Below are 26,158 nucleotides of genomic sequence, written 5' to 3' on the forward strand. Positions count from 1 at the left end.
GATGAAAAAGAAAAGCCAGTGCTGACTCCGGAGTCCACTGTGGCAATCATGCCTGCAAGCTTCGAGTCCAACCGATGCAACAAGGACGAAGCATAGTCTCAGGCAATTGACGATATGATGAACATTCAGAAATGGAATTTACCTGCAAGTAATAGGCTACAAGCCGATACGAACAGTATGGAGGTGTCTGGCCGAAAAAGTGGCATCATCAAATTTTCATTGCCATTTCAAGGTATAGATTACAGGTGATCAATGCTTCAACCCCTCAAGCCACACAACCAACCGCTTCTTGATGATCACACCCACCAACCTCCCACTACCATGCTCAGTAACACACAGATAGCGCAATCCAAGCTTACCAAACATCTCCACTGCATATTCCATTGGTGCCTTTGCAGAGACGGACAATGGCGTGCGATCAACAAATTGTGACATGTCAAACTCACCCTCATGTCGCAACACTTCGAGAGTAGTTGTGCTGGGCAACAACCTGACAAGGCTTTGTTCAGAGAAGCTTTGGCCAACAGTTCCCAGGCCGAATTCGAGCTCGCCTTCAGCAAGGTAGCCTTGAAGCATATATGCGCGTACCAAAACCAAACCAGCGTCCATGAGACCACGACGGCGCAATTGCTGTAACTTCTCTGTCAACAGAGCCTGCGGCACGAGGCCGCTGTCCGGGATATCCACCGTGATCTCACGCATCGTTTGCGCAGGGGGGATCAGTTCTTCAACAAGGTACGCTTCTTGTTGCACACATTTCATGCTGTGGTCAAGGTCGAGGAAAGGGTGACCGAGCACTGTTTGAGCCAGATCGTAAACCCCATTACTTTCCAACGCATCCGCAACCCATTTGGCCACCATGATGCCAATCATGTTTGGCACAATGAACTCCAATTCACCCGTGAGCTCAAACATGATGACTGCCAGCGAAATGGTCATACGACTCACTCCGGCGAGGAAGGCACCCGCACCCACCATAGCAAAAATCCCTGGGGAAATGGTGTCTGCAAGGAATGGAAGCTGGCCAACAAGGCGTCCAAAGAATGCTCCGCCGTCCAACGCGGGGATAATAATCCCAGAGGGGACTTTGATACCAAAGGTAATTATTGTCAAGACAAGCTTGACAAGAGACCCATAAAGAAGCCATCCCAAGTACCTTGGTGTTGGTGTACCATGCCTTTCCTGTACGCAAACATAGCTCATGCTCGAGTTGTCCGAGCAGTCGACTAGCAGATTCTTGATGATGACATCGCCAGGCTCCCGGGTCAGTGGGTTCGGATACTGCAAGACAGCCGTTGCTAGAACTACCATAAACACCTCAAAGACAGGGTAATTCTTGATGATGTTGTATTTCCGGAATTTCCTCGACCAGAAAAAATTCGCCTTGCAAAAAACTCCTCCAAAGATGCCGCCTGCAATACCCAGGACAACAAATACAGCGTAGTGATACGCTTGGTAAGTCGTGCCGTAATTGGTCTCGAACAAAACCAGTTTGCCCGTGCCAGTCGGGTTAAGTGCTTTGAGGGTCATTGCCGCAAATAAGGAGCAGATGAAAGCCCTCCATAGCACCTTACGAGGGAAGTAGGTTGCAATCTCCTCATAGGAAAAGAGCACGCCTCCAATCGGTGCGCCGAATGCAACAGACAGACCGCTGGAGCAACCAGCTGCCAGTAACTCCCGTAGTTTGCGACCATTTTCACGATATTTAGGAAACCTGATGGCAACAAGGTAGGCAACACAAGTCGAGATGTGAACAAAGGGACCTTCCTTACCGAGACACATGCCAGTTGATACCGCGAATGTGGATCCGACGGCCTTGACAAGCAGGACCTTGAAGTCAAGAAAGTGTGGGATAACAAACCCTGAGAGGATGGTTTTGATTTCGGGTATTCCACTCCCTGCCGCCATGTAGATTGACTTGCCCACTGGGGGCGCGGCGTTGGCGCCATCCAGACCATCGAATTGACTGTTTTGATTTTGCAAAGATACTCTATCTCCCGAACCTGGCGCCGTCGCCGGGAGCGCTCTTTTTGTCGTGAGGGTCACGGTCCCACTGATGATGCCGAAGAGGAGGGCGAAACCAACATATATCCAAAAACCTTGCCAGTAGTTACTCGCCCAATACCTCCACTCCGGGCAACTTTCGCCCGTATCCGCCCATGAATTGAACGGAGCCTTAGACGGCGTACAACAAACCTCCTTGCTCGCAAAGGGATTGGTCTTGCAATACCCCGTCTTCCAGTCGCTGGCTGTGGCCACGGCAATGTCCACCAGGAATGCGACACAAGCTGTCAATGTCCCTATGAGCGCCGCCGCGATCCAGCCCTGGCATGAATCAAACGCCGAAACAAGCGAGTCCCGAAAACCCTTTCGCCCATGCAGGGAACGATGGCGATATGAGTCTTTGACCTTGAGAAAACCGTTAGCAGGAGGTTCGGTTACCGAAATCTGCCCATCCACCCACAAGGTCATGAAGCCAATCGATGGTCGTATAGTCATTATACGGGAGACGTTCGCCGACCGCAGTCTTCCCCAAAGCCTGCTCCTCCTTACTCAGGTGCGAGGAAATGATAGATGCTGCATCAGCTTCATGAGCCACGGAACTTAGTCTTCTGTCGCGAAGGAGGAGAGGTGTTCTCTCGAGTACATGCTCTTCATCCGCTGCCATGGCCGGTTACAAATGATTTCGAGTCTCTGGACCCTCAGAAAGCATGCAGATGCGCATGTTTATAGCTGGGCCCGAGATTGAGCCCTGAGGAACCACCATGATGATTGTGGCGGCGCCAGGGGCAGAACCAAGCGACGAAACAGATCTGCTTTTCCGGGGCGCATTGCGAGTCGCAGATCTTCAGCCAGCTCGCAGGGTCCTCATTGGAAGGCTCAGGGCCTGAATGCATGGCATAGATAAGAAAGTGGTCGACTCGCTGGCTCGAAACCTGGAGATCGGGTAGGAGAGCGATAAGACGCGATAAGGCTGAGCCTGCACATACATAAAGAGGCATCGGGTCGTCAGCCGTCACGTGCGCTCACGTGAGGCAAGGATCAGTGAGATTCCTACGACTGAAAAGACAAATCCTAGCTACGTTCATCAACATCGTTAATTTTAGTCGTCTAATATACAAGGCGCTTAAAAACTAAACAAGCCACTCCTCCTCTTTCCAATAGGATACACAACGAGGGCGCTCAAGTATAGCCCAACGCTGATGCCAATCGCCACTTGCACCATGCCATACCCAACATTGAATATCGTACCAGAATAGACATTCGCACCGCTTGCTCCGTCCTGCGCACTCAAAAAGCCCGCTGTGCCGTTATTGATAACACTGACCCCCGTCGCATTCCCACTGATCTGGTTGGCACTAGTAATGCCCGCCACCAAGCTTCCGCTCGCCGCCAAGCCACTCGGCACTTGGACGAAGATAGAAGGCAACATTGCCGCGGCTGCCAGGCCGTGGAAAAACCGACTATACAGGTTCGCCATGCAGCCGATCACGAACGCTCCGATGGCGTTTGATACTTGGATGTTGTTGGCGATGCGGGTAGAGACCCAGAAGTTCGCTTGATACCCGGCGAAGGCGATCAGTGTCATGACAGGGACCTGACGCCACTTGGCTTGATTGATGACGGCCAGACAGACGGCAAAGATGGGGACCCAGACGAACTTGACGTATATTAACTTATAGTCGAGGTTGTCGCTACTCCACCACGCGGGTATGTCGCAAGTCACTTCGCTTTGGGCGCCAGGGTAGATCAAACCTAATGTACCACATGATTTAGCAAGGATATCCCAGAAATATATACTAGGCACGGACGGAGATCTTACCCATTATGACACTCCCAATCAATATGCCAAACCCAAGGAAGAGGGAATATATGATAGCATACACCATCCTTACCGACCCAGCCACCATACTCTTGCTTTGTAGTTCGAGCGCTGCACAGAGCACCGTATAGCCCGGCAGTATCAGGGCGATACTGCTTTGCGCAATGGCAGAGAAGCAGAAGACGGGTGTGCCATTATGGTATATCGAGCCCAGACCGCGGGCCACAAAAGCAATGATCACAGTAGCAAGAACCTCAAAAACATGAGAAAACTGTTGCGACCGAGTCACAACGACAAGCTGTAGGAATCCAAGCAGGCAGCCGAGAATGAAACTTGGTCCAAAGTCGACGGGCCGCGACGAGAAAGCGAATGGTCCGACAGCAACGGCGGCGAGTCCGTAGGCGAAAATTCGGAACAGAGTACTGTGCCGTTGCGGCTTCTTCATAATGGACTCGAGCTCGCCTGTGCCTTCTCGGGCCGTATATTTGCCATGGATGACACACTTGTAGACAGAGAACACGTCCTTGAATTTCCCCAGGTCAACACTCTGGGATTCTCTCACCAGTGTTACCTCTGTGCTCATGGTGAGTTTGTCATTGATAGATACAAGCATAGACCCAGGGAGGTAGAGGAAGTCGCCATCGATATTGAGCGCTCGCGCCGATGTCTTCATGTATTCTTCGAGGCGATGGGAGGGTGCACCGACCGCCATCAAGGACCGAGCCAACTTCTTCAGATATTTTCGACACGCAATTATCTCAGCTACGTCGTGTATCACTCGTTCTTCTTCTGATTGGTGAATCTTTTCAGAGTGGCTGTGGAAATGCTGGGAAGGGAACCGTCAGCCACTGACCTGTGAGTTCATTCTGTACCACTTACGTTACCAGGGTGCTTGATCATATCCACTGCCGTTGCGATCATGCTGTTCGACGACTTTGCCCTTGGCGGATGCGGCCGAGGAACATATCCACTGGTTCCCGGTGCAGCTGCAGCAGTGGAAGTAATTGAAGCTTGAGCCAATAAGGTTGCCATGGATCCTGTCGAATGAGTGTCTCCATCGTACCACTTTGGTCTTTTCGACGGCGTAGCACGCCCAGATGATTGTCCTGAAGAGTTCAAGGTTTCTGAGTTTGATCTTGAGTTGCCCTTGGAGTGAGGGTCTTTGTGGTTCGGTTTGTGGTGGTCTTTAGACCAGCCGTCCTCATGATGATGGAGGGGCAGGATATTTCCATTCCGCTGCAGATTGGCCAGTTTCGATGAAAGGATGGCACCAAAGATCCCAGGTCGATACTCGTCCGGTGCAGGTACATAATCTACGTCGTGAAGGCGCTTGTCGATTGCAGGGGTTGCTGTTCCGGACCTGAAGCCTCGTCAGTTAAGGGACATCTGGGGCCATGATGGACACCCGAGGCGCCTTTGCTGGGTCGCCACACGCAGGTAATCACCAGCTGGCAAGAATGGCGTACCTTGATTGTTCTTGTAATCTTGACAAACTGTGACCACTGGTCAAGGTCCTAAATATCCGCCTCGCTTCTTCGAAATTCTCATCTTCGCGTTTCAGGTGCTTCGGCTCGTCGACATCGGTGTCATCGTCGGTCGTATCGTCGTGGAAACTGTATGGTCTCTTCTCCTTGTCGAGATTCACCAGAGGGATGTCATTCATGTTAACGATCCAGTCCTTCAGGGGCTTGGACTTTGGGGAGGTATCAGGAGATGCATAATCTGCACACGAATGGTTAACAACCACCGTTCAAGTCCGCACGAGACAAAGACTGGAAGATGGGGCAGGTATTCTTACCTCTCGTAGGCGTATAAATAGGCGTATTGGATCCGGAGCCGGCCTTTGTTGGCATGCCAGTAGTACTCAGCCTGTTCGCTAGTCGACTGGCACGAGTCAGGGCATGAGCAGCGGCAGCGTGTGTTCTCCCTTCCCAGTCTGGCGGAGTCAGGGTATGGTCTCCCACGTCTTCCGACGCAGGTTCTCGTATCTCAGGTATTTGATTGCCTGGAGCGTCTCGAGTCTGGGTATGTGGTTGTCCATCATGGGCCCCTTCACCATCAGCCATATTAAATTTGACTTTGTGGGATTGTTTGGGTCCATTCTTGCCACGCAGTCCACTGGTCATGGAATTGAAAGGTACCTCCGCCTGCTGGGATTCTGACGGCGTTTGGGATACGCCGTCGAGTGCTTGGTCAAGACGACCATCCGTGTTCGAATCTGACATTTTGGGGCGATTTCCTTTTGGAAATGCCAGATTCTGCTTCGATCTTCTATGTTCTGAAGGATGAGTGCTTTTAGGAAGAGTTTTAGTGAATGATTGTATTTAATCGAGAAGCCGGAGAATGGATGCCCTCCCTTAGCGGGGGTAAATCAAAGCATTTCAGGTGGCAAATGGACGCAACTCCTAGAGCTGCGATGTATTCTCATGGTGAACGAGAAGAGGACAAGTGGTAGATTCAGCCTTGGACGTACAGATATCAACAAGAACGAAGGACATGGAAAAATGCAAAGAATTGAACCATGCGAGCTTAGCGGAAGACCCGCACTCGGGCACCCCCCTGATAACGATATGTCTCAGCACGTGGTGGAGGCGACAGAGTGTCGAAAATCCAGACTACTGGACGGACGCACGGACAGGTCTACATTATCTGAGAGACATGTGCGCTCAGACGAGGCAATAGGAGACCCTGTAGAAACCCAAGGTCCACAGTGGAAGTCGGTGTCACTGTCTTATCAAGCGGAGGGTCGCGGAAAGGGAGAAGACCGAATTCTTCTTGTGGGAACCAACATTTACGCATGTGAAGAGCGGGTAGGCTGGCTGTCAGGGAACATTTGACAAGGCTGTGCATGGGCCTGGAAGACGTGCTTTGAGTGCTCGGTATGCCTGCAAAGTCGTCATCTTAGCTTGCGTCAGAGCGTCGAAAATTTTCATTATTAACAAACAATGTGGCGTGAGGAAAATTGGGATTGGTGGGCATTCAGAGAACCCTCATTTTTCTTGGCGTCACGAATGGCTTCGGCAAGCAATCCTACTTGGGCTCCATCAACTCCACCAGGAGATAACACTGACCCGGAAAAGCGGAGGGCGCTTCTATTTCTGGAGGACGCCATTTACAAGTTCGAGACGGAATCTGCTCTTCCACACTTGGATGTTGTCTTCCTTGATAAGAAGGCCAACCCCCCCAGCAGTCCTTATGGTAAACCCCCCACCCAAATCTGGATCGTACGGGCAGAGGGCAGTGCCAGCGTGCTCGAAACGAGTGCTACCCTAATCCCAAGTCAGCGGAAACCCAATCCAAGCCCAGATTGCACTAAGCCAGAGTGATGGTAGATCAAGACGCTTATATCAATGCCCCGTTCACGGAATATCGCCAGGCACTTTTTCAACATCGTTTGGGAATCCGTTTGCCGCCATGTGATATCTTTGGTCGTCGGTAGACATTTCTCACCAAGTAAAACAGTAGATGGCAATCAAGGGGAGCACATAAACTTGACACGCTACAACTACGGTCGAGCATTCGCCGGCAGATGAATAAGGCGGGAGTCCGCGGGTATGCCAAGCACTGGCGCATTTCTATCCAGTACAAGGCCAGTAAACATGTGGCCCTGTACCCGCATTACTCACACAAACGTAAAGCTCGTTTTAGCGGTAACACGGTGAGTGCCTACGAGTACCTATGATATCAAGTTCAAGTCATCACGGCTGCGCTCGCAAGTGCCCTTGAGGTAGCTGCCCACGTAATGTTTCGACGGCCGGACATCCTCGTTGATGGTGAGGAGAAGCGCAGAAGGCAAAGCGAGCGACAACAGGCACGTTTCATAGGTAACGGCGAGAGCCTAGATCTGATTTAGCCAAACAATGGTCCAAACGGCGGCGAGTACTACCAGTAAACCCAGAACTGGTCGTAAGTCAATCAACCAAGACTCAACATCCTGGATACTGTTGTAGGAGCCACCATTGACTTGGGAAACGACCTCAATCTTCTCCTCATGCACCAATGAGTTATCTGGTTGTTCAGCATTCTGCTCCGTTGCAACGCCCATAACGAGCTGTCTGTCACATGGAACATAGAATAAAAGGCACGAACAGGAGGACAAGAGACTTCCTTTATAGAAACGTCCCGCCCTGCATGCAGCCCAGGGTTCTGAACCTTGCAAACCGCAAAATACCCCATGGGGAAAGGAGAAGTCTCAGGTACTCAGCCCCCATTGCTAAGGCACAGGTGTCTGCTCGGTGAAGCAAAACCGCATTGAGACTACCTGGATGAAAACCTTCGTCTTTGAACGCCAGACGCGTGTGCACTCAGGCCTCGAGCTAATCGGTCACAAGCATATCAGGCTACCGATACCGAACCTTTGGAAGGCAAGTTGAAGATCCACAACTTCGGACTTGCCTATCTCGGACCTGCTGCCGAGATGGTGTCCTTTGTCTTTATGCTCATCCAGAGTACAGTGCTCCATCTATTTTCACACGCAAGGATCAAGACCTGGCACGATGGCCTGTTTTAAAAAGACCCTCGCCGTAACCGTAGCCGCTAAATATAAACCTGAGAAATGAATTTCAGCGCTTCTCGTCCTACATCCCCTCCTACCAAAGCCTGAGCCACGGCCTCGAAACCCGTCATCCTCCTGATCCCCGGATCTTTCACCATTTCAGCCATGTATTTCCCTCTTCAGGACATCCTGGCCGAGGAAGGGCACGAGGTGTACGTGCAACCTGCCGTCAGCGAGTCGGAACGGTCCAGAAGCTCCCGCAAGTTTGAGTGATGATGCAAAGTTCTTCAGCAACATCATCGGAATGATCGCAGACCAGGGAAAGAACATTGTTGTCGTTGGCCATTCATATGGTGGCCTAGTTGCCCTCTGAATCTGCCAAAGGCCATAGCAAAGCGGAGCGGTGCGCCAGAGGACTGCAAGGCGGTATCATCAGGATAATCTTCCTAGCCGCCATTGTCCTGCAGGAAGGACAAACATTAGTGGGTCATCAAGGCAAGCTTTCACCATCGATCATAAAGACAGACGAGGTTTAAGTCACTGCTTCTATCGCTGAATCTCAGGAAGCTAAATCTCGCAGTACGGATCCATGAGACTTGCCGATCCCGCTTGTCCGGTTCCCGCACGTATGATGTTTGGCCAGAAGAACGAGGGGTCGCCTGGGCATAAGCTGCACCGAGGCAATCCGCTCTCAGCTTTGCTAGCCCGGTGACATATACCGCTTTCAAGGATATACCTTCTTCATACATTTTTTGCAAGCAAGACCAGGTTGTGCCTCCAGTCTTGCAAGAACAATAAATACATCGAAACCATAAAAATTGTGGCTGGCAAGGCGGTGGACCTACATAAGTTGGACTCGAATTATGTGCCGAACCTGACTTCGACCGAGACTCTAGCGGGGGTCATCCTGAAGATTGCCGCTGCTTCGTAGATGCCACATGAGCAATGATGTCGCGACAGCGCTTGCCAATGTGCTCTGATGTTCGCCGATTGTGGTTTTGCATGGCTCAAATCTCTGTACTGCCGACATCATGCCAGTCCCTCTTTGCCCAGTCAATGTTGTTAGCATCAAATGGGCCAGACAGTAGCAACTCGGAAATAGCGTCAAGATTTGATGATCGAAAGCAGGGTATATTGAAGTCCTCCGCGCTTCCAAACGAGCTTCCAAACATGTCCGAGGGAGGATATCTGACGTCATTTTGCAACCTCACGTTGGAGCTTTGTGTAACAAACGGGGAGATAGTGATATCTACGTCTGTCTCTGTCTGTACGATGGCGATGGTGCTTGGCTCCCCGCCCGTGCTCATCATTGTATGTTCATCATGAGGCGCCCGAGGATTAGCTCGATCCTCCCACTCGAAAGTCCGATATGGGAGTTTGCCGCTCCTGACTCGCTCGATGAACCGATTGCACAATCTGCGGAATTGTACCTTGGGCTTAATGCCGCAAATGCTTGGAGAGTTTGCTTGAGGTACAGGTCTCCTGTGCTTCGAAGCTCTGCCTCAGAAGATAGAGCATCTTTCAAGTGTTGAATGGATGCCACAATAAGGGCTCCCGCGGCCAGCGGTGGCATAAGCTGTAGGAGATGGCTGTCCTCCAACTGTCTTGCTATTTCCGAGATTCGACGTGCGGCAGCTCTAAGAGTCTGCCCGGAGAAGCCTTGCAAAGCTTCAGCAGCAGAGCCTTTGGCTTGCCTATGAAGGAGCAGCGGGCGATGGACGGTGCAAAGCGCAGTCAAATATAAAAGTTCGAGGCTTGCAGAATGTAAGCCTAGCAGGCTTCCATTCAGGCCATGATCCTGTCCCAAGGCTGCCTCTTTGATAGAAGCCGCCTCAATATACCATTCGCGAAGCTCTTGGTCCCGAGTCGCTGCTTCGGTGCTGAGTACTTTCGTTTTCGGTATCAAGACCATGAAGGGGTCGCTTGAGTCCACGAGCCGTACGCCACTCAATTCATATTGCCATTCGAGGATACGTCCAACAACAAGGCATAATTTGACCTTTTGCGCGCATAATCGACCTAGGCTCGTTGTTTCAATCCCATGGCCAGGCACATAGTATTTATTCATGCCTGACTGAGAGCCGCATCCTCAAAGTCATCTGGGTCGAGGCCCTCGAGGTTCTCATGGTGGCAACAGTGAGCATTTTGCCGCCGCTCCGTTATCGATAGAAGTTTGTCTCTCATTAGACAACAATACCACAATTTTTGCCTCATTCGCTGCCGGACAGACTGGTTTGAAAACTGGTGTTGCCTGTCCAAGCCAATATCAGTGGCCAAAGAGAAAGCGATTCGTAGCCAGTAGAATCGACCCTTCGTAACATTCTGCTGACCATACCAGTATGTCATAAGAAGCAGTATCTGTATCATCGTCGTAGGGTTTGACTCAACATCCATCTCGTACAGGAGCGTTACCCGGTCGAAAAAGATTTTTGGGGCGTCATTATAACTTCGAAATCCCTCTTGTAGTAAATGATAGAGATCTGCAAAGGCGACTCCTGCAAACATCACAGCTTGAAACAACACCAGACTGATACTGTCGCTGTTTGTACCGTTTACTGCCCCTAGGAAATTGGCCAAATCCAAGACTGGTAGTAAAGGATATACATGACAGACAAATACTCTCAGTAACCCATCCATCATCGTTTTGCTGGGAATTGTAAGAGCTCCCCTGCGCAATAGCAGCTGCCGGACATCATGGTCAAGCCCCGTAGGAAGACGTGCGATGTAGCTCGGAAGCTCGGATTGGTCTGGTGACAGAGACGTATCTGCTATTTCCCCATCGCTGCAGCGTTCCACTGGCGGGCGTAGCATTGTCAAAAAAACACGCCAACGAGGCTTGCCCACCGGCGCTTGTTTTAGTAGCGACACTTTTATCCCTATTTCTGTTGCATCTCATAGGCTCGCCAATCTTGAATGTATAGACGCTGGCCCGGGGCAGATTCATCTTGCTAGGATGCTGAATCGGCCTTTCTTTCACTCGGTCGTTGACGGAGCAGATAACGGAAGCTCTCGAGCAATTCGAACATGGAGTGCCTTTCCTCGAGACATCGCACCGTACTTTGCGATTGTGGCAAGTTATGCACACTCTAGGCGCCCTTCGTCTCAGCATTGCAATTGCGACTCTGTGGGGTACGAAGATTGGTCCTTTGAATAGACAGTCCGTGTCGACGACGAGGTACCTCGGCCGGAAGTTCAGGAGAATCGCCGAACTCTTGGCCAAATAGAGTCACGTGGTTCACCGAGCTTGCGCGTTTCGACCTTTTTGGATCAGCCGAAGCCGAATCACGTGGCCAGCGCCAGACGATTATCGGCGCGAAATACCTAAGTCAATACCTCAGTGCTCCGAACTCGTCAAGGGTCCAGGCTGCCGCATCTTGGCCCAGAAAGGGGGCTCGGGAGTGCATCAAGTATAGCCGAGCTGCGGAGGACGGAGTAGGCGCACTTCCGAGCATTTGAACGGGGAAACCAGGGGCCAAGTTGTGGGAACCTTCCCGCACGCCTGCGACTCAAGCACACTTCAGGACTCGCGAAGACCGGCCCAGGATCGCACAGCCACTGCACAGGATGACTTAGTCATAACTCACGTTAAGTGGTGAGTTGCTCAGGTCTGGAAACGGAAACGGAAACGGACTTTGGAGTATCCTGGTATGAGTACCATCACAATGTCCAAGTTCAGCCAATTCAAGGCGGGAGAGGCTTGCGAATACGTGGAAAGCCAAGTGAATTATGGAGAAGCTCAAGAGCCTCAAGAGCCACCACCTTCTGGTCATGCCGTGTTAATGCGGTCCCAGCAACTAGTCGGAAAGGCCATAGGACCCGAAGACCGTCTGTCCAGTATCTGGTTTGTACAGGCTCCATCCTCGAGCGCTTGAAGGATGGCCGACTCGGCAGATCAGGAGGAAATAGAACTGGCTTAACTGCTAGGATTTCGTCTGCGAGACTCTGAATGGTGGTGACATGGATCTGGTATCGTCTTTGAACAACGTCGGAACTGGGATCACGGATCTGCACTTTGGTGAGAAGCAGACATATGGCGAGGTGCAATTTCATCCGATAGGCACAATAGAATGTTCTGAATGTTATAGTTCCAAGGTCCTTGACTTTTGTTTTGGAGGTTCCGGATTGAGGGACCTCCAAATTCGTTATTCGTGGTATCAGCAGATCAGCAGTCACAATCTCCAAGTGTTCTGCTGAGTCCAGAAGCTCTGCAAGCGATGCTGATGCCTTTACAAGATCGTTCTCGGCGACTTCACGTATCTTTGCACACAGAACGGAGGCATCATACCCAAATCTGGAAACATGGTAGACATAACGCTCACCAGGTCGGAGATCTTTGGACAAGTCAAAGAACCACTCCAGTGACTCGGATGGACACTCCACGCCAACGATGAACGACCGAATTTGCTGATATTTGCTTAGTTCCAATTTCTGCTCGACAATTCGCAGACTTACAATGCTGTTGTAGAGTAGCCAGAAGACACTGCGCCCGGCGGACTCGCGGAGGTGAGCAGTGCCTCTGAGTTTGAGGAGCGTAATAAGACCACGCAGATGGGTATTCCATAGCATGGGCCCCTTGCGCTCACCGTTCGCTTCTTGTCCAGTAATCAACTAGCATGTAGGGTTAAAATATGTCCTAGGCAGCATGAGAGGAGGAAGTCACCTCATATACACTCAAAAGCCAGATAGAGACCAAGGTTTCGTCCCTCACTCGCAATTGATTGTCGTTAAGAGCGGCATTTGTGGTCTTGAGAGCCTGCCCATACGCAAGCGATCTGCGTGACCGTAACTCTGGAGTACCAAACTCGTTAAATATAATAGCGTAGGAGATGGCTCGACATGATTGGATCAGGCCCGAGTTTTCCGTACAAGTCGCTTCTTTTGTGATCATGGACGGCAAGAAGTTCATAAGGGCAATAGAGGCTTGGCCGTCGACCTGAGAGCATACTTTATTCATAAAGAATGGCAATAGATGAGGGTCCCAGTCATCAGCCAGACCATTTGAAGGTGGAGAGATAAAACTGTCGCCATAGATGGACCGTGTGGTGGAAATTGCAAGGTGGGTACGTTCACCTTCCTTTTCAGCTATTGAACTGGACGGGGTTGTCGACGAGTCCTTGCCGACGGAAGCACCCGTTTCGGAGCCCGGAGAAGTTGTGCGGGAGCGTGTATCCGGGGTATCTGCTTCTGGTCGTCTTCTACGACGATCTTGAGTGCCAGACTGGGCAAAGGTCGCCTGGCTCTCCACACGAAAAACAAGCGACTCATCCCGATACCCTGGACACTTTTTGCCAAAGCGAGTGCATCTCATGCACTCGGGGCGGAGGAGGTCGCACTAGTGCTCTATGTCAATGTAGGTCTGCAACATGCAGTCTCGACGCCACTTACTTTAACCCTTCGTTGGCGGCATAGGTGACAATCACGACTCGGCCTACCCACATTTGGCATAATTACTCCTTTGCTGGGTATCTGCTGGGTTGAGGGGCCTTATTGAGCCTTATTGATGCGAGCGCGCATGGATCTTTTATTCTCCTTCTCGTTTCCAAAAGTCCAAATCCATGCCCGGTCGACGACGTAGTAAGGCACGATGTCAAAGTTGCCTTCCGGGGCTGAGCAGGACGGCACGAAGCCTACTGGTCGAAACTAGGTGGCAGCCGAGAAGCCCCGTTGTCAGACGGGCTTCTTGGCGCTCAGCCTGCGATTCTAATGCGCTGCTACACCGTCAGACAAAGATCATTTACCGGCGGCTTCGCAACAAGTATTTTCCACCCCACGGTCAAATCTAAACTCGTGCTTGTCCCTTTTAGGAAGGGCATTCGAGGCTAAACGAGGCTGTGAGAATGGTGGGTACAACCCTCGTATTACGAGTAAATGTTCCGTGACCTCGTACATACATATTTTAATTTCAGCTCGCTTAGCCACCACAACTTAGAAGTCCCATTGCCGTGCAACGTCCTTACCTACACTGACAATCTACCAACTCCTCAAAATCGGACTATGTCATAATTCGTGCAATTAACCTAATCTGGAAGCCCTTTCAACGGCTGCTCCCCAACTTTCTGCCTAACACTGTACCATTGGTCCATTACTCTGGCCTTACACTTCCAGGGATTCACAACGCGTGCCCATCGATGGAGGCTGTAATGTGACGATATCAAAAGCTCTCTTTGAGGGATGCACTCCCTGTGTATATATAGATAGGTGAGCCAACATGTTCCAGGTAGGTGATGTGTGATAAGTCCTCGCTCAATACATTGTCCATCTATCCTGGTCCTCATACCCTCCAACCCTCAAATCATCAAATTCCTCGGCGAAGGAAAAGCTACCCGTGGAGACCATTAAGCTCAGAACCATCTTCAGGCATGGGCCTTTTCAACGATGACTCCAGCAACAAGACGTGCCCTACACCGACCAACTTCGACACAGGTATGTCCGCCCAGGTATTCAACTTGCCCCATTTATCGATGGGAACTGAGTCGAGCAATAGTCGCTGCCGAGCCCATTTTTGGTACATGGTCATTTCACACGTTTAACATGACGCTCTCCGGTGCATGCACTGCGTTATCATCCATATCAATCTTTATCCTCATGGCGAGGCATGCAACCCACTACAGCAAACCCAATGAACAGAGCAAGTGAGTAGCAACCTCCCCCCGGTTAGCATGGAATATCTTTGTCTATCTTATTACTGACATAAAGCAATCTTGACTAGAATCTTGAGAATCTGCTCGCTGATCCCTATATACTCCATCCTCTCCCTCGTCACGATTGCTGCGCCAAACTCATTCGTTTACTTGACACCGTGGCTCGAATTCTTCGAAGCATGGGCGCTAGGAAGCTTCTTCCTTCTTCTTTGCGAGTTCGTCTCGCCAAGTACCCAATTTCGAGATGTTTTCTTCGCCGCTTTGGAGGTGCCGCAGAGGCGTAGAGGCAAAGTCCAGCCACAGGATGGACTAGAATGGTTCAGGGTGGGTCACAGCCATAAGATAACTCTCCTCCCCCAGAGTCACTTTGCTAATAGCGGTTCCACATAACAGAAAAAGTGGTTCGCCGTATTCCAATATGTCATAGTCGCCATTCTTATCGCCATCATTACAGCTATCACTCAGGCTGCAAATGTGTACTGCCTTACCAGCAACAAGATCCACTTTGCACATATCTGGGTATGTCTAACATAATGATTGTTACCACAACAGTTCGCTGACAAAAGACTAAGTGTTCCATCGTGGTCAATATTTCCTTGGTCATGGCGGTCCTTGCCGTCATTCAATTTTACAACGCTCTTAAAAGGGACCTGAAGCACCACAAGCCATTGGCCAAGTTCCTTGCCTTCAAGTTGATTATTTTAATCACTTTCTTGCAAAAGGTATGTGGCGGTTCCCCTTTCGCCCTTTCCGCCCTTCTATTTCGACATTTCGACCACAAGACTCACTCTTTTACCCCTTTGACTACAGATCGTCTTCTTGATCCTCCATTCAACAAACTTACTCAAGGAGTCCTCCAAACTCACTTACGCGGATGTCAACATGGGTATTGAGACAATGCTTGTTTGCGTGGAGATGGTCCCATTCTCGATATTCTTTCACTACGCGTACGACGTGGCAGCGTACGACCTGACGAAATGTCGACCACTGCCCCTGTCTGACATCGCATCTGGCGCCAGCAGCAGGTCCAGCGTTGAGGAGGGCAACGCAGGCTACGAACTCCAATCTCGCCTTGTACAGCCGATAAAACAGTCCAATCAAAGGGAGCAATCACGCTTTGGCAACCGCAGCGGTGCATACTACGGTGGTCCTCTAGGCATCAAGGCCTGGGCGGGTCTCGTGGATCCTAGGGAAATCATTCACGCCATCCAGTTCTCCTTCGTCATGCGCAGCGAGGCGAGCAAGATGAATCGCGATGTCGTGGCTATGGGTCTTCCACCTCCTTCCTACTACGCTGGACGACGATAACTCGGCGACTATCCACGTGAAAAGCATAGGTTGAAAGGTTACCTAGACATGAACTGAGGCATTGTCTACTTTGTTTGTTTCTTTGCCGCAACTGGACGTTGGGAATCATGGGTCATATACGGCGTCGGTGTTGTACTATATCTTGCGAGAACTTCGTACATGGGCATTCTCAGAATCCCAGCCTTACCAGGTGTGCATAGCTACTCTTCTCCCTCTTTCGTAGAGGAGAGCTCAGGAGGGTCGGCCAAGTCATTTCAACCTGTTTGATACAGCATTATCACCTGGTAGCGCTGGGCGCATCTGCCACTTGCCACTTGCCACTTACCTTTAGTGCTTCTACACCTCATTCTTCGTAGTTGACAACAACATCAAAACCTTTATCTCTGTGACCTTGAGTGATGGACGATCGACTACCATTTTATCCTTGTGGCTACTGGCAGTCATTATGTCGACCTTATGCCTTGGACGCTCGTTGGCACTTCACAGCAAACCCAAGATTCACTTGCCAAACTACAGAAGAATATAGACAAGACTAAATCAATTGTCCTAGCCGGTGGAGGCCCTACCGGTGTCGAGTTCGCTTGGAGCTTGGACAGGAGTATGCGAAGACCGGGACGAAAGTGATAACCCTGGTCATTACCGAATCGTTGCCCCCAGAATGCAAAGGCTTAGAGGCGACACGACAGGCAGCCAAGAAGGAACTCGAGAAGCTAAACGTCAAGATCACTGGGAATTCCGGGGTCACGGAGACGACCAGAAGAGCAGGGGAGAATGTTCTCACGCTGGTCAAGGCCGATGGTAGCAAGGAGACACTTGAAACAGACTTTTTTCAGCCGATTCGGGGTATAACGTTGAAGCACCATTTGCACCAGCTTCACCCACTTGAGCCAAATGGACGGCTCAAAGTGACAGACTCTCTTCGTACGTCGGGTTACGAGAACCCATACCTCGCGGGCGACGCAGAGAATGCCGACTCTTACGCAGCTACCATAAGAGAGGCTTCAGGTAAATAATAATTATACAGCAAGTCCTAGGAGGTATGGGTTTAAATAACGCGGTAATGTTGAGGTATCAATACATGGGGTCAACAAGTTTGGTCAATGGCAATTTGAGGTCCTAAGCAGAGAATAGTCTAAGAGTAGGAGAGAGACAAGCGTTTCGTCCTAGCGTTCAAGTTTCGCAATTACACTTGGGCCCCTTGGGATTTGGACGCCCTTATTATAGCTGTTGCTTGCTCTCAGCTTGTTGCAGACGAAACTTGTGAAGGGGAGTGGTGGATTTGAAACAAAACATGGTGGTGTTGAAGTACTTGACATCATAAATTACAATTCATCACCCCCCTGAAAGAAATAGCCATGACATCAAAAAGGGATTGGCAGGGAAGAGCCGCAATCATTACCATGCCTGCTGAAAATACACAAGTCAACCACCACTGACTGCCCCAATGATATCTCTCCATATTTCATCCATATAAAACAGCGAGGAAATATGGCCGCCAGGCAGTGATTTATACGTGGCAGATCTGTAATTGTCGACGAGCCAATTATTGGTGCCACCGCCAATCTGATCTTTGGATGAACCGACGACGAGGACGGGTTTCGACGCGTGGTGTTCGTCAAGCTGCTGAGGTTGAAATCCCCAATCGGAGTGGATCACATCCGAGACTTCCATGAATCCGTGCCAGTTCTGACAGCACCTGATAGTACCTCGCGCCATCTGATCCAGCCAGGCATCTTCAGTGAGTGCGTTCTCTTCTAGCCATCGCGTGAGCACTTTTTTTTCGTCCTCATCCATATTATCAACCAGCGTCTGGCGCAGGAACCCCTTCGCGCCATCTAGGGTCTTCAGCTTCGACCCAATCACCAGGCGGAAAAGCCACTGAAGGAGATGCCATGGCAGCAACTGTGTCGGCGGCCCAAAGGAGAACCAGTTCGCCCAATTCAGCGTCTTCGCATATCCCGGGTGATACTTGAGCGGCGAGAATCCCGCCAACAATACACACCCAGCAATCTTGCGGCCCGGAGGGAACAAGTCATACGGCGCTCCATACAGCATCTGTGCTTGGACGGTGCCGTAGGATCCGCCAGAAACATACAGTGTGTCGTATGCATCCGTTGGGTAAAGGTGCGAAAGCAAAGCAACCATGTCTTGGAGAAATGAGACATGGTATGGGGTTTTCTTGTCCCGTCGTGTGCTGGAATTCCCCATCCCGGGAAGACTCGGTGCGATCCAGTGCATTCCACGCTCGCGGCATGGAGTTGGTACGTTGGGTGCGGTGCCGACGCTCATGATGCCGCAGAAGAAGAGAACCAGCGTTCGCGACGTTGGCGGCCCATTGTGGGCGTAGGCCACTTTCCTGTTGTCTGGTAGCGTCAGGATGTGCTCTTCCTCACCCTTTGCTTTGTCGTAATAGGTTTCGGCTTCTGCCATTGGTGATCACCGGGATAATCTTCTTGAAATGTAGGTAGAACATCCGTTTTACTCCTTACGTGATTGTTGGGATTTTGGTACGGTTCGGCACTATCCTACCTGTGGAGACATACTTTCAGCCATCGAGCAGTGGGAGTCGAACAAAAACACTGTGCAAAAGCGAGATGAACGAGCGTCAACGTCCGCAGCCCTTGCTTGAGTATTTACAACTTAGCCTTGTCTGATTGTGGAATGATGAATCGTATTCGGGATAAGTGCCGTATTCGTCGTCCTTGGCACGCATGACCACCAGTTCTGTCCACCTCTTATGTCTTTAGGCGAGGAGACACAATGTTCTTAATTTATTATATCAGCCCTTGTTTGATTACTACAGACTTAGCAACCTAACTACTACATTCATAACAATAACACACTCCTGCAACCTATCTAACGGGAAGTTCTCTTGGAAGCTCATCATCATCAAGTCTCATCCAGCGTCAACCCTCCTCAATATGGCTGGCGTGCTGTCCGAATACTCTCTGATACCGATAACCTGCGTCAGACATGGAACCCAACTCCGTTGCACCGGACAATCTTGCGAAACCTCGTCGAGGACTTGCAGAAGTCACGAGAGTATGTACATACGACGCAAAATAAGACAGAAAGAACTAAGTACCCGAACAGGAGCTCGAACAAGATCTAAGACGTCTCAAAGAAATGGGAGCGCCGCTTGAACATGTGCTGACCATCCTTGTTCGAGGTAATCGAAACAAGCGCTTGTCCAAAGAACTTACTGATTATTCCTACAGAGAGGTGGGGCGAACAGGACCAAGGAAGTCATTGGCCGGCTAGTAGTGAAGATTCCTTCGAGGCTGTGGGTCAGGACACCGGTGTGAACTCTCAACCTACAACAACAGCAGGTCAAGGCCAGACCAAGGAAAAGTCGAGCATGAGAAGAGAGCCATATCCACACCAAACACTACTAAAAAGATGCTAATCTCCACGGACAAAAATATCTTCTCAGCGACCGACAACTCGTTCAACCTAACGTGATGCCCATGCGAAAATGAGAGACGCCAGTATCCGTGGAAATCATCTGAATGCTGTTCTACCCGTATCTGGATAAGTTAATGCTTTAGCTATATTATAAAAACGCCGCCGCTATCCACGAACGAATACACAGTACACAGCCATGACAAAAAGGCCCATCTTGTACATGGTGGAAAACGCAAGCCCACGAAAGCATAAAGATCAATGCGGAGGCGAGCCTAAACCAGCTTCGAGATCCGGTTTACGTCCCTTGCAGTTTGCAGGATCACCAACAGTTCTCTTGGCAGCAACCACTGTATCATCACTCTCCCTCCCATACCGTGCCTCGTCGGGGGCAACCCCATCACTAGGAGAACTAAGCCGGCCACTAGTGGAATGATGCTTATCACGACATCGATAGTGTCCAGCCTCAAGAGGTCGGGAGGGGTCGACCTTCTTCTCGTCACCTGAGTGTGGATCAAACGCTCTGCCTTCATTACCCTCTCCATCCTGTTCGGGATTGACAGTTTCATACTCGAGCGCTTTTATAAACATGTAAAAGCCGGAAGCCAGCAGAGCACCCAATATAGGACCGACCCAGTAGATCCAGTGGTAAGGGGTGAAGGAGCGGAGGACGACGCAGGGACCGAAAGACCGAGCTGGGTTGAGACTTCCGCCCGTGTAGTAGACTCCCATTAGCTCGGCGATGAAGAGGGACAGGCCGATACCGATGGGAGCGATGAACGTGGCGCGGTGTTTCTCCGCTGCCAGCATGAAGATTGTGAACACCAGTTGTGCGGTGAGGAACATCTGTCGGTAGTGGTGAGGGAATGGATTAGTTTGTTGGGGATTTTTACGAATAAGGGCAAGTGGTTAAAGCGAACCTCAATGAAAAGACCTTGCACCACGGACGTGCCGCCACCAAGAGTTGTTCGAACATTTAGTGGACCGGGGAGCATGCATGACACGACGGCCGACGCGGTAATGCCACTAAGAATCTGCGATATCATAATGAGAAAACCTCGAACATATGGCAATGCTCCAACGATCATCATGGCGAGAGAGACCTAAAATCGAAGTATCACCATCAGAACACACAAACACCTCAAAGAAAAATACCGCGAAAGACCGAGGGAAAGAGTGGCATACCGCAGGATTAAACAGGCCGCCACTAATCCGGAAGAACACCCAGGCATTGACGGCAAGGGAGAAACCAAAGCACAGCGCAATGAACAACAACTTTGCCGGATTGGCAGCGAGATCCTGAGGCTGGCCTTGTTCTGGAGCGGCATTGACGACGTTGGTGCCGCCCAGGGCGAAGAGGAGGAACAGAAATGTGCCGGCGAACTCACCCATCATGGCGACAAAGTGGTTCTTCACGGTCAAAGGCAGCTTGCTGATCAAGGGCACCCGCCGAGAGACCATCGTCTCATCGTCACCTGGCAGGTTCTCCTTGCGTCGGTGCCATGGTAGGCGGATGCGGCGTCCTGGTCTGTCGATGTTCATCGTTGCGGTGATATTGTATCAGAAACGCAGGTGATAGAAGATATGATGGTGGAGGAGTGGGAGGCTCTGTACAACCCTGGCTTCCCCAACGAGGGGGGGCGGAAGTTATACTAGTATGAGCCGCCTTGTTAAGGAAAAGAGCCGTTCTAGTGACCGCATGATTGTGTCCAGCTAGCTATCAAAGAACATGGCAGGTCGACCCAATGGCAAACATCCTAGTCTAGGCGTGAAGATCAACCGACATGGGGCCCCAAAGCAGCAACATGTCATAGTACATGATCCCGGCTGGTGGTGGCTTGTCCAATCGCTAAACTTTATCCCGGCAATGACGAGATGTGAAGCAAGCCAATCGTGGCGTTACAACTATGCATGTATGCATTGGAGGATTAAATCTGGTAAATCGCAAAGCTTGGGTGCCGTGTTTGGAAGCGGCTGGCGAGCCATTACCTCACCAAAGAGTGCGGTTGTTGCCACAAGGGATGGGAATTCTTGTTTCCAAAGTATCTTGGTTCCCAAGTATGTACTCCCTTCGTAAGCCAAAGGTTATCTAGACAAATCTTGTTTAGTAAAATCGATCGCTCGTGAGAATGGGCTGTCGCAAATCTCTGGTCCACAAGAATTAATTTTACCTGGTGACATTAGTAGTATCGTGAACTCGGGGTGCCACGCACAGCGACAAAATGCTACAAGTACTTCTACAGAGATGCGGCTGAAGAGCAGAAGGATCGCCGCTGGTCGTATGCATCCACGAGCCAAAAAGTTTCAACGAGCATCACCAGCACAACCCGAACTGTGGCTGGTGAAAGCTTGTGGATTGAACCCTCCTCCCTTGCCGCGTGCTTGCGGCATGCCCTGTGCATCTTATCATTTCCATGACATCAAGGGGTGTGAAAAAATCTTGGATTGGCTTTCTCAGCCACACGAGATGACCACTGTGTTTGGTAAACGCACGAACAGACATCTGTTTCAAAGTTTGGGTTGAGTGAAGGGTCCCCAGAGAACTAGATCAGCGACCAATCTTGCGCACCAGCGGGTAGTTCTAACTTAGCGTGACACAATTGTCCTCCATAGTCTCTCGCATGATGTTGGGAGAGTTGAACATTTCGACAACACTTTCCTAAATAGCACTTATACGTCTTCAACAACCAGGAGACTGTCGGTGATAGCAACGCCAATTACCTATCAAGACTATTTTCCCCCATCGTACACGCACTCCACATTCAGTAAAGCATTTGGGGAAAAATTGCATGTTGAATTTCATAGTTTGAGGGGATATTGCGTAAGACTCGGCTTTGGGACGTGAAGCATGCTTGGGGCCCTTTTATTCCCTAGGACTTTCAGTTTCCCAGATACCTGGTACTGATCATGACCATGAGGTTGGTTCCAGTCATTAGGGGCGAAGAAAGCACTGTACGAGTGCGTAACGTACACGTCGCACTCCGGGAGCTCCATGCGGGCGCTTTCCAGCAACTCAGGAAGAGAAAATCTGCAGGACAATGGGAGACATTGAATGTGATCGGAGAAAAGGTTTGCTTTTTGGCGAACCTGTGTAGCATGATCGCGAAAGATGCTACATACTGACACACTGACTTTGACACCTGCAACACCGAACGCTAATAAAAACTCTCCGTCACTTGGCAGTATTCAGCTACTATCAACTCATGAGATGGCATGGTCATTGAGTACACATCTTGCGGTATACCCGTCGAAAAAAATCGAAGGGTAATCACTTGAAGTCGAAGCAGTCTTCAACGGCTTTGGAATGGCGGTCGGTCGCGTGGGATTCGAGCGCCTTGCGGGCGGTAGTGCTCTGGAATGTCTGAAAGCAGGTCTTGCATTTGAACGTTTGAGCTGCTGCGTTCTACATAAACCGGAATCTGATTAGCAAGGTATGGTTGGTTCGAAAATGTTGTGATTTAATGTTCACGCAATGGGGAAGGGGTGTTGTGACAGCCGCTTCCTTGGAGGATGGTCTTTCATGCAAGATGACTCCCATAACGAGCAGATTGAGACCACTGGAATACCCCTGCCAAGATATACCTTGGGGCCAACAGACCCAAATACGACAACAAATATATATATATATATATATTGGTTCGAGTTGGGAATGAGACACCGTTGGAACTTGCTTGCTTACACCAAGCAGCGCCGTCTGAACACCAGAAAAGCGAGCCAAAGGAAGAAGGAAAAGGCGAAGACACAAAGGTTCAGACCAAAAACAAACCGATGAGGATGGGAACTCACCGTCTTCAATTGACTGCTCGGCTCCTTCTTATCCTTGCCGGCATTACGCTCCCGCTTCTGCTGTGCCCTGGCTCCGTTGCCCATGATTGACCGGTTCGGTCGGCTGATGTGCGACTGGTGAAGAAGATATTGGAGTCGAGAATATAGTTGGAAAGCGGGTTGAATGGGGTTATGGGAAACACAAACACGAAAACCGAAATTGTAGATCAGGCTGGCAACCGGTCAGATTTGAGGTTTTGAGGAGGTGAAAGACTGGGAAGAAAAAGTATCAAGTGGCAAAATTAGCTCAGGCGCAACGCAACGCATGTGCAAGCACGTGGTTCACAGCGCGACAGGCCCGACAGGTCAGGCTTCCTTTCCTATAAGAGTAAGTACGGTTGAGCCCGGAGGTCGCACAAAATATAATCCGAAGCAGCCTTGGGCAGGCATTCTGAAACTAGGGTCATTTACAGACTCCGATTTGGATTTCGAAAGGTGTAATTATGTCTTTATGAAATACCAATCCCGATAAGAATAGCGCCCGCTTCCAATGAATCTGTGGGTAATATCAAGGCCAGGACCTGTCCACGCCAACCTCCTCTTCAACCATCCCGAAAGTAACGCATGACCCAACATGAGCTGAAGCGCTTCATCACTCACCACCCTTGCCTGTCATGGACAAATTCAAGCTCGCTCAGGTTGAAATCCGGTTAAACTGTAGTCCCGTTGTAATGTCACCGTATTTGGCATGCCAGATGTCCTTGATCCAGACACTTCTAGGGACCCACGGGCCTCGATCACCGCCCTTTGGCAAGCCTCCTGCTTCGACCGCAGCCTTGATGTAAGAACTGTTGAGGTTCAACAAGGGCTTTGGAAGCACGCCTTCTTTGTCACCCACGCGGGGAACGAAGCTGCTCTGCTTCTTGGCCTTTGCTGTCTTCAATAGCCTGACCCATAGTTGAGCAGTGGCGTCGGCGCCCAAGGTCCAGCTGGCATTGGTATACCCGAAGACAAAAGCCAGGTTGGGAACATCCTGTAAGAGAGCACCACGCCAAATGAATTTGTCGCCCATCTCCTGCGGCTTGCCATCTACAAACAACTTCATACCACCTCCGATTTGAACCTTTAGGCCCGTGGCGGTCACGATGATGTCGGCGTCCAGCTGAGCTCCTGATTTTAGATTGATGCCCTTGGCCGTGACGGTCTCTATAACATCGGTGACTACGTCGGCTTTTCCACTGCGAAGCGCGGCGAAGAAATCGCCTCCTGTTGCCGGAATTAGTAAGACTATGAGTTCTGGAAAGAGGACAAGCCTTACCAGGAGTAATGCACATCCTCTGTTCCCAGGGGAGATAACTGGGTACAAAATGAGGATCATAAGGGATGTTTTTGGGCAATTCCGCTTCCGTGGCTTTGCGAAGCATGGCCACACCCTGCTTTGGAAACAAGCGGCAGAAGTTGAAGAAAAGGAAGCCCACGACGATGAATCTCCATCGGATCAGTCTGTAGGCCAGCCACTCAGGAAGCCATCTTTTGATGGCTTGATCAACAGGTTCGACGAGAGGAATGGGCAGGAAATAGCTTGGAGATCGTTGAAGCATGGTGACGGATTTGGCTTGTTCGCTCATGGCAGGAACCAGAGTCACAGCAGTGGCGCCGCTCCCGATGATGACGACCTTCTTGTCAGTATAATCCAAGTCCTCAGGCCAGAACTGAGGATGAAGGACTTGGCCTTTGAAATCTTCGAGACCAGTAATCTGCGAGTTGAGGCCGCGCTTGTAGTCGTAATAGCCGGTGCCCATGAGGATATGACGAGCATAGTAAAGCTTTTCTTTCCCGTTGACGAGGACGCTAAGCTTCCAGTGTTGATTTTCAGACGACCAATCCAGCGCCTGAACTTGATGGTGATACTTGATGTGCTGGTCGATTCCGTGGCGACGGGCGCAGCCCTTGACATAGCTCAGGATGGATTCAGCACTGGCAATGGCACGGTCTTCCCTCCAAGGGTCCCAGGGGAAACCGAAGGTGTGAAGATCGGAGTCGGATCTGATGCCAGGATATTTGAACAGGCTCCATGTGCCACCGATTTCTGACCGGCCCTCAAGAATGGCATATTTGAAGTCAGGTAGACCTTCCTGAAGACGGAATGCGGCGTCGATGCCGGAAATGCCAGCACCAATGATGATAGCGTCGAAACTGCTGTCGGCCATGATGGAAAGTGTCGGGGTGCGAAAAGCGGTGGGAATGTGTTGAAACCAGCAAAAGGGGTTGAAGACGAAAAGAATGGGAGAGTCGAATAAAGAAAATTGAGTGATAGGGATAATGGGTATATAGCGGAAGACGAGCAGACAGAATGCTGTGAAGAACCTCGGTCGTCAGGCCACACAGTGAGGAAGTTGTCGAAGGAATACTCAATGCTCTGTGTAAATTACTCAGGGTAGACCGGTTGATCAAGGAGGGATCTTTGTGCACCGGAGCATTGATACCTGCTCGGGAGTCCCCAATTAACGCGCCTTAACTACTGAATACGAGTAACGAGCTGTGAATTGAAGAACTAGCGGAGTCCAGGCAGCTTGCGTTTCTGGAGGAATGTTCCCTGTGGGCTGTGGGCAGTGGGCAGTGGGCACTAGGCACGAAAATCCTCCATCCAGGCATCAGGCTGCCCCATATACGGGCCCGAAGAGTCTGCAGAGCCTGTGGGAAGTGGGAAGCCTAGAATTTAGG

The 26,158-nt window shown here is 50.5% G+C and overlaps 10 protein-coding genes across 10 annotated transcripts; 2 read left to right on the plus strand and 8 right to left on the minus strand.

Annotated features, from left to right (window-relative positions):
- Positions 1 to 249: 249 nt before the first annotated feature.
- On the minus strand, positions 250 to 2,499 carry A1O9_07738 (uncharacterized protein; the record flags this gene model as incomplete). The annotated part of the gene is made up of 1 exon (XM_013403293.1): positions 250 to 2,499. The coding sequence occupies one exon, from the start codon at positions 2,497 to 2,499 to the stop codon at positions 250 to 252; it is 2,250 nt and encodes a 749-aa protein (XP_013258747.1).
- Positions 2,500 to 3,127: 628 nt separating this feature from the next.
- On the minus strand, positions 3,128 to 6,048 carry A1O9_07739 (uncharacterized protein; the record flags this gene model as incomplete). Its single annotated transcript, XM_013403294.1, has 5 exons — positions 3,128 to 3,756; positions 3,824 to 4,649; positions 4,703 to 5,183; positions 5,290 to 5,545; positions 5,622 to 6,048. 5 exons carry the CDS (start codon positions 6,046 to 6,048, stop codon positions 3,128 to 3,130), a joined length of 2,619 nt encoding a protein of 872 aa, XP_013258748.1.
- A 3,675-nt stretch (positions 6,049 to 9,723) lies between these two features.
- Positions 9,724 to 11,054, minus strand: A1O9_07740 (uncharacterized protein). The gene has a single exon (XM_013403295.1). The coding sequence runs from the start codon at positions 10,956 to 10,958 to the stop codon at positions 10,383 to 10,385; it is 576 nt and encodes a 191-aa protein (XP_013258749.1). The 5' UTR covers positions 10,959 to 11,054; the 3' UTR covers positions 9,724 to 10,382.
- A 945-nt stretch (positions 11,055 to 11,999) lies between these two features.
- A1O9_07741 (uncharacterized protein) lies at positions 12,000 to 13,626 on the minus strand (the record flags this gene model as incomplete). Its single annotated transcript, XM_013403296.1, has 2 exons — positions 12,000 to 12,926; positions 12,979 to 13,626. 2 exons carry the CDS (start codon positions 13,624 to 13,626, stop codon positions 12,000 to 12,002), a joined length of 1,575 nt encoding a protein of 524 aa, XP_013258750.1.
- A 1,223-nt stretch (positions 13,627 to 14,849) lies between these two features.
- On the plus strand, positions 14,850 to 16,267 carry A1O9_07742 (uncharacterized protein; the record flags this gene model as incomplete). Its single annotated transcript, XM_013403297.1, has 5 exons — positions 14,850 to 14,950; positions 15,028 to 15,283; positions 15,353 to 15,478; positions 15,532 to 15,681; positions 15,770 to 16,267. 5 exons carry the CDS (start codon positions 14,850 to 14,852, stop codon positions 16,265 to 16,267), a joined length of 1,131 nt encoding a protein of 376 aa, XP_013258751.1.
- A 456-nt stretch (positions 16,268 to 16,723) lies between these two features.
- On the plus strand, positions 16,724 to 17,280 carry A1O9_07743 (uncharacterized protein; the record flags this gene model as incomplete). Its single annotated transcript, XM_013403298.1, has 2 exons — positions 16,724 to 16,865; positions 16,925 to 17,280. 2 exons carry the CDS (start codon positions 16,724 to 16,726, stop codon positions 17,278 to 17,280), a joined length of 498 nt encoding a protein of 165 aa, XP_013258752.1.
- A 409-nt stretch (positions 17,281 to 17,689) lies between these two features.
- Positions 17,690 to 18,697, minus strand: A1O9_07744 (uncharacterized protein; the record flags this gene model as incomplete). Its single annotated transcript, XM_013403299.1, has 1 exon — positions 17,690 to 18,697. The coding sequence occupies one exon, from the start codon at positions 18,695 to 18,697 to the stop codon at positions 17,690 to 17,692; it is 1,008 nt and encodes a 335-aa protein (XP_013258753.1).
- A 1,230-nt stretch (positions 18,698 to 19,927) lies between these two features.
- Positions 19,928 to 21,211, minus strand: A1O9_07745 (aquaporin rerated protein, other eukaryote; the record flags this gene model as incomplete). Its single annotated transcript, XM_013403300.1, has 3 exons — positions 19,928 to 20,515; positions 20,590 to 20,772; positions 20,855 to 21,211. The coding sequence occupies 3 exons, from the start codon at positions 21,209 to 21,211 to the stop codon at positions 19,928 to 19,930; spliced, it is 1,128 nt and encodes a 375-aa protein (XP_013258754.1).
- Positions 21,212 to 22,937: 1,726 nt separating this feature from the next.
- Positions 22,938 to 23,539, minus strand: A1O9_07746 (uncharacterized protein; the record flags this gene model as incomplete). Its single annotated transcript, XM_013403301.1, has 2 exons — positions 22,938 to 23,072; positions 23,456 to 23,539. 2 exons carry the CDS (start codon positions 23,537 to 23,539, stop codon positions 22,938 to 22,940), a joined length of 219 nt encoding a protein of 72 aa, XP_013258755.1.
- A 589-nt stretch (positions 23,540 to 24,128) lies between these two features.
- A1O9_07747 (uncharacterized protein) lies at positions 24,129 to 25,644 on the minus strand (the record flags this gene model as incomplete). Its single annotated transcript, XM_013403302.1, has 2 exons — positions 24,129 to 24,700; positions 24,753 to 25,644. The coding sequence occupies 2 exons, from the start codon at positions 25,642 to 25,644 to the stop codon at positions 24,129 to 24,131; spliced, it is 1,464 nt and encodes a 487-aa protein (XP_013258756.1).
- Between the last annotated feature and the right edge of the window lie 514 nt (positions 25,645 to 26,158).

Source organism: Exophiala aquamarina, assembly GCF_000709125.1.
Source record: "Exophiala aquamarina CBS 119918 chromosome Unknown aczIA-supercont1.6, whole genome shotgun sequence".
Lineage (NCBI taxonomy): Eukaryota > Fungi > Ascomycota > Eurotiomycetes > Chaetothyriales > Herpotrichiellaceae > Exophiala > Exophiala aquamarina.

What these genes read in the sequence shown, in the direction of transcription:
- A1O9_07740 (XM_013403295.1), bottom strand. Translation starts at nt 10,958, where the DNA reads ATGATGGATGGGTTACTGAGAGTATTTGTCTGTCATGTATATCCTTTA.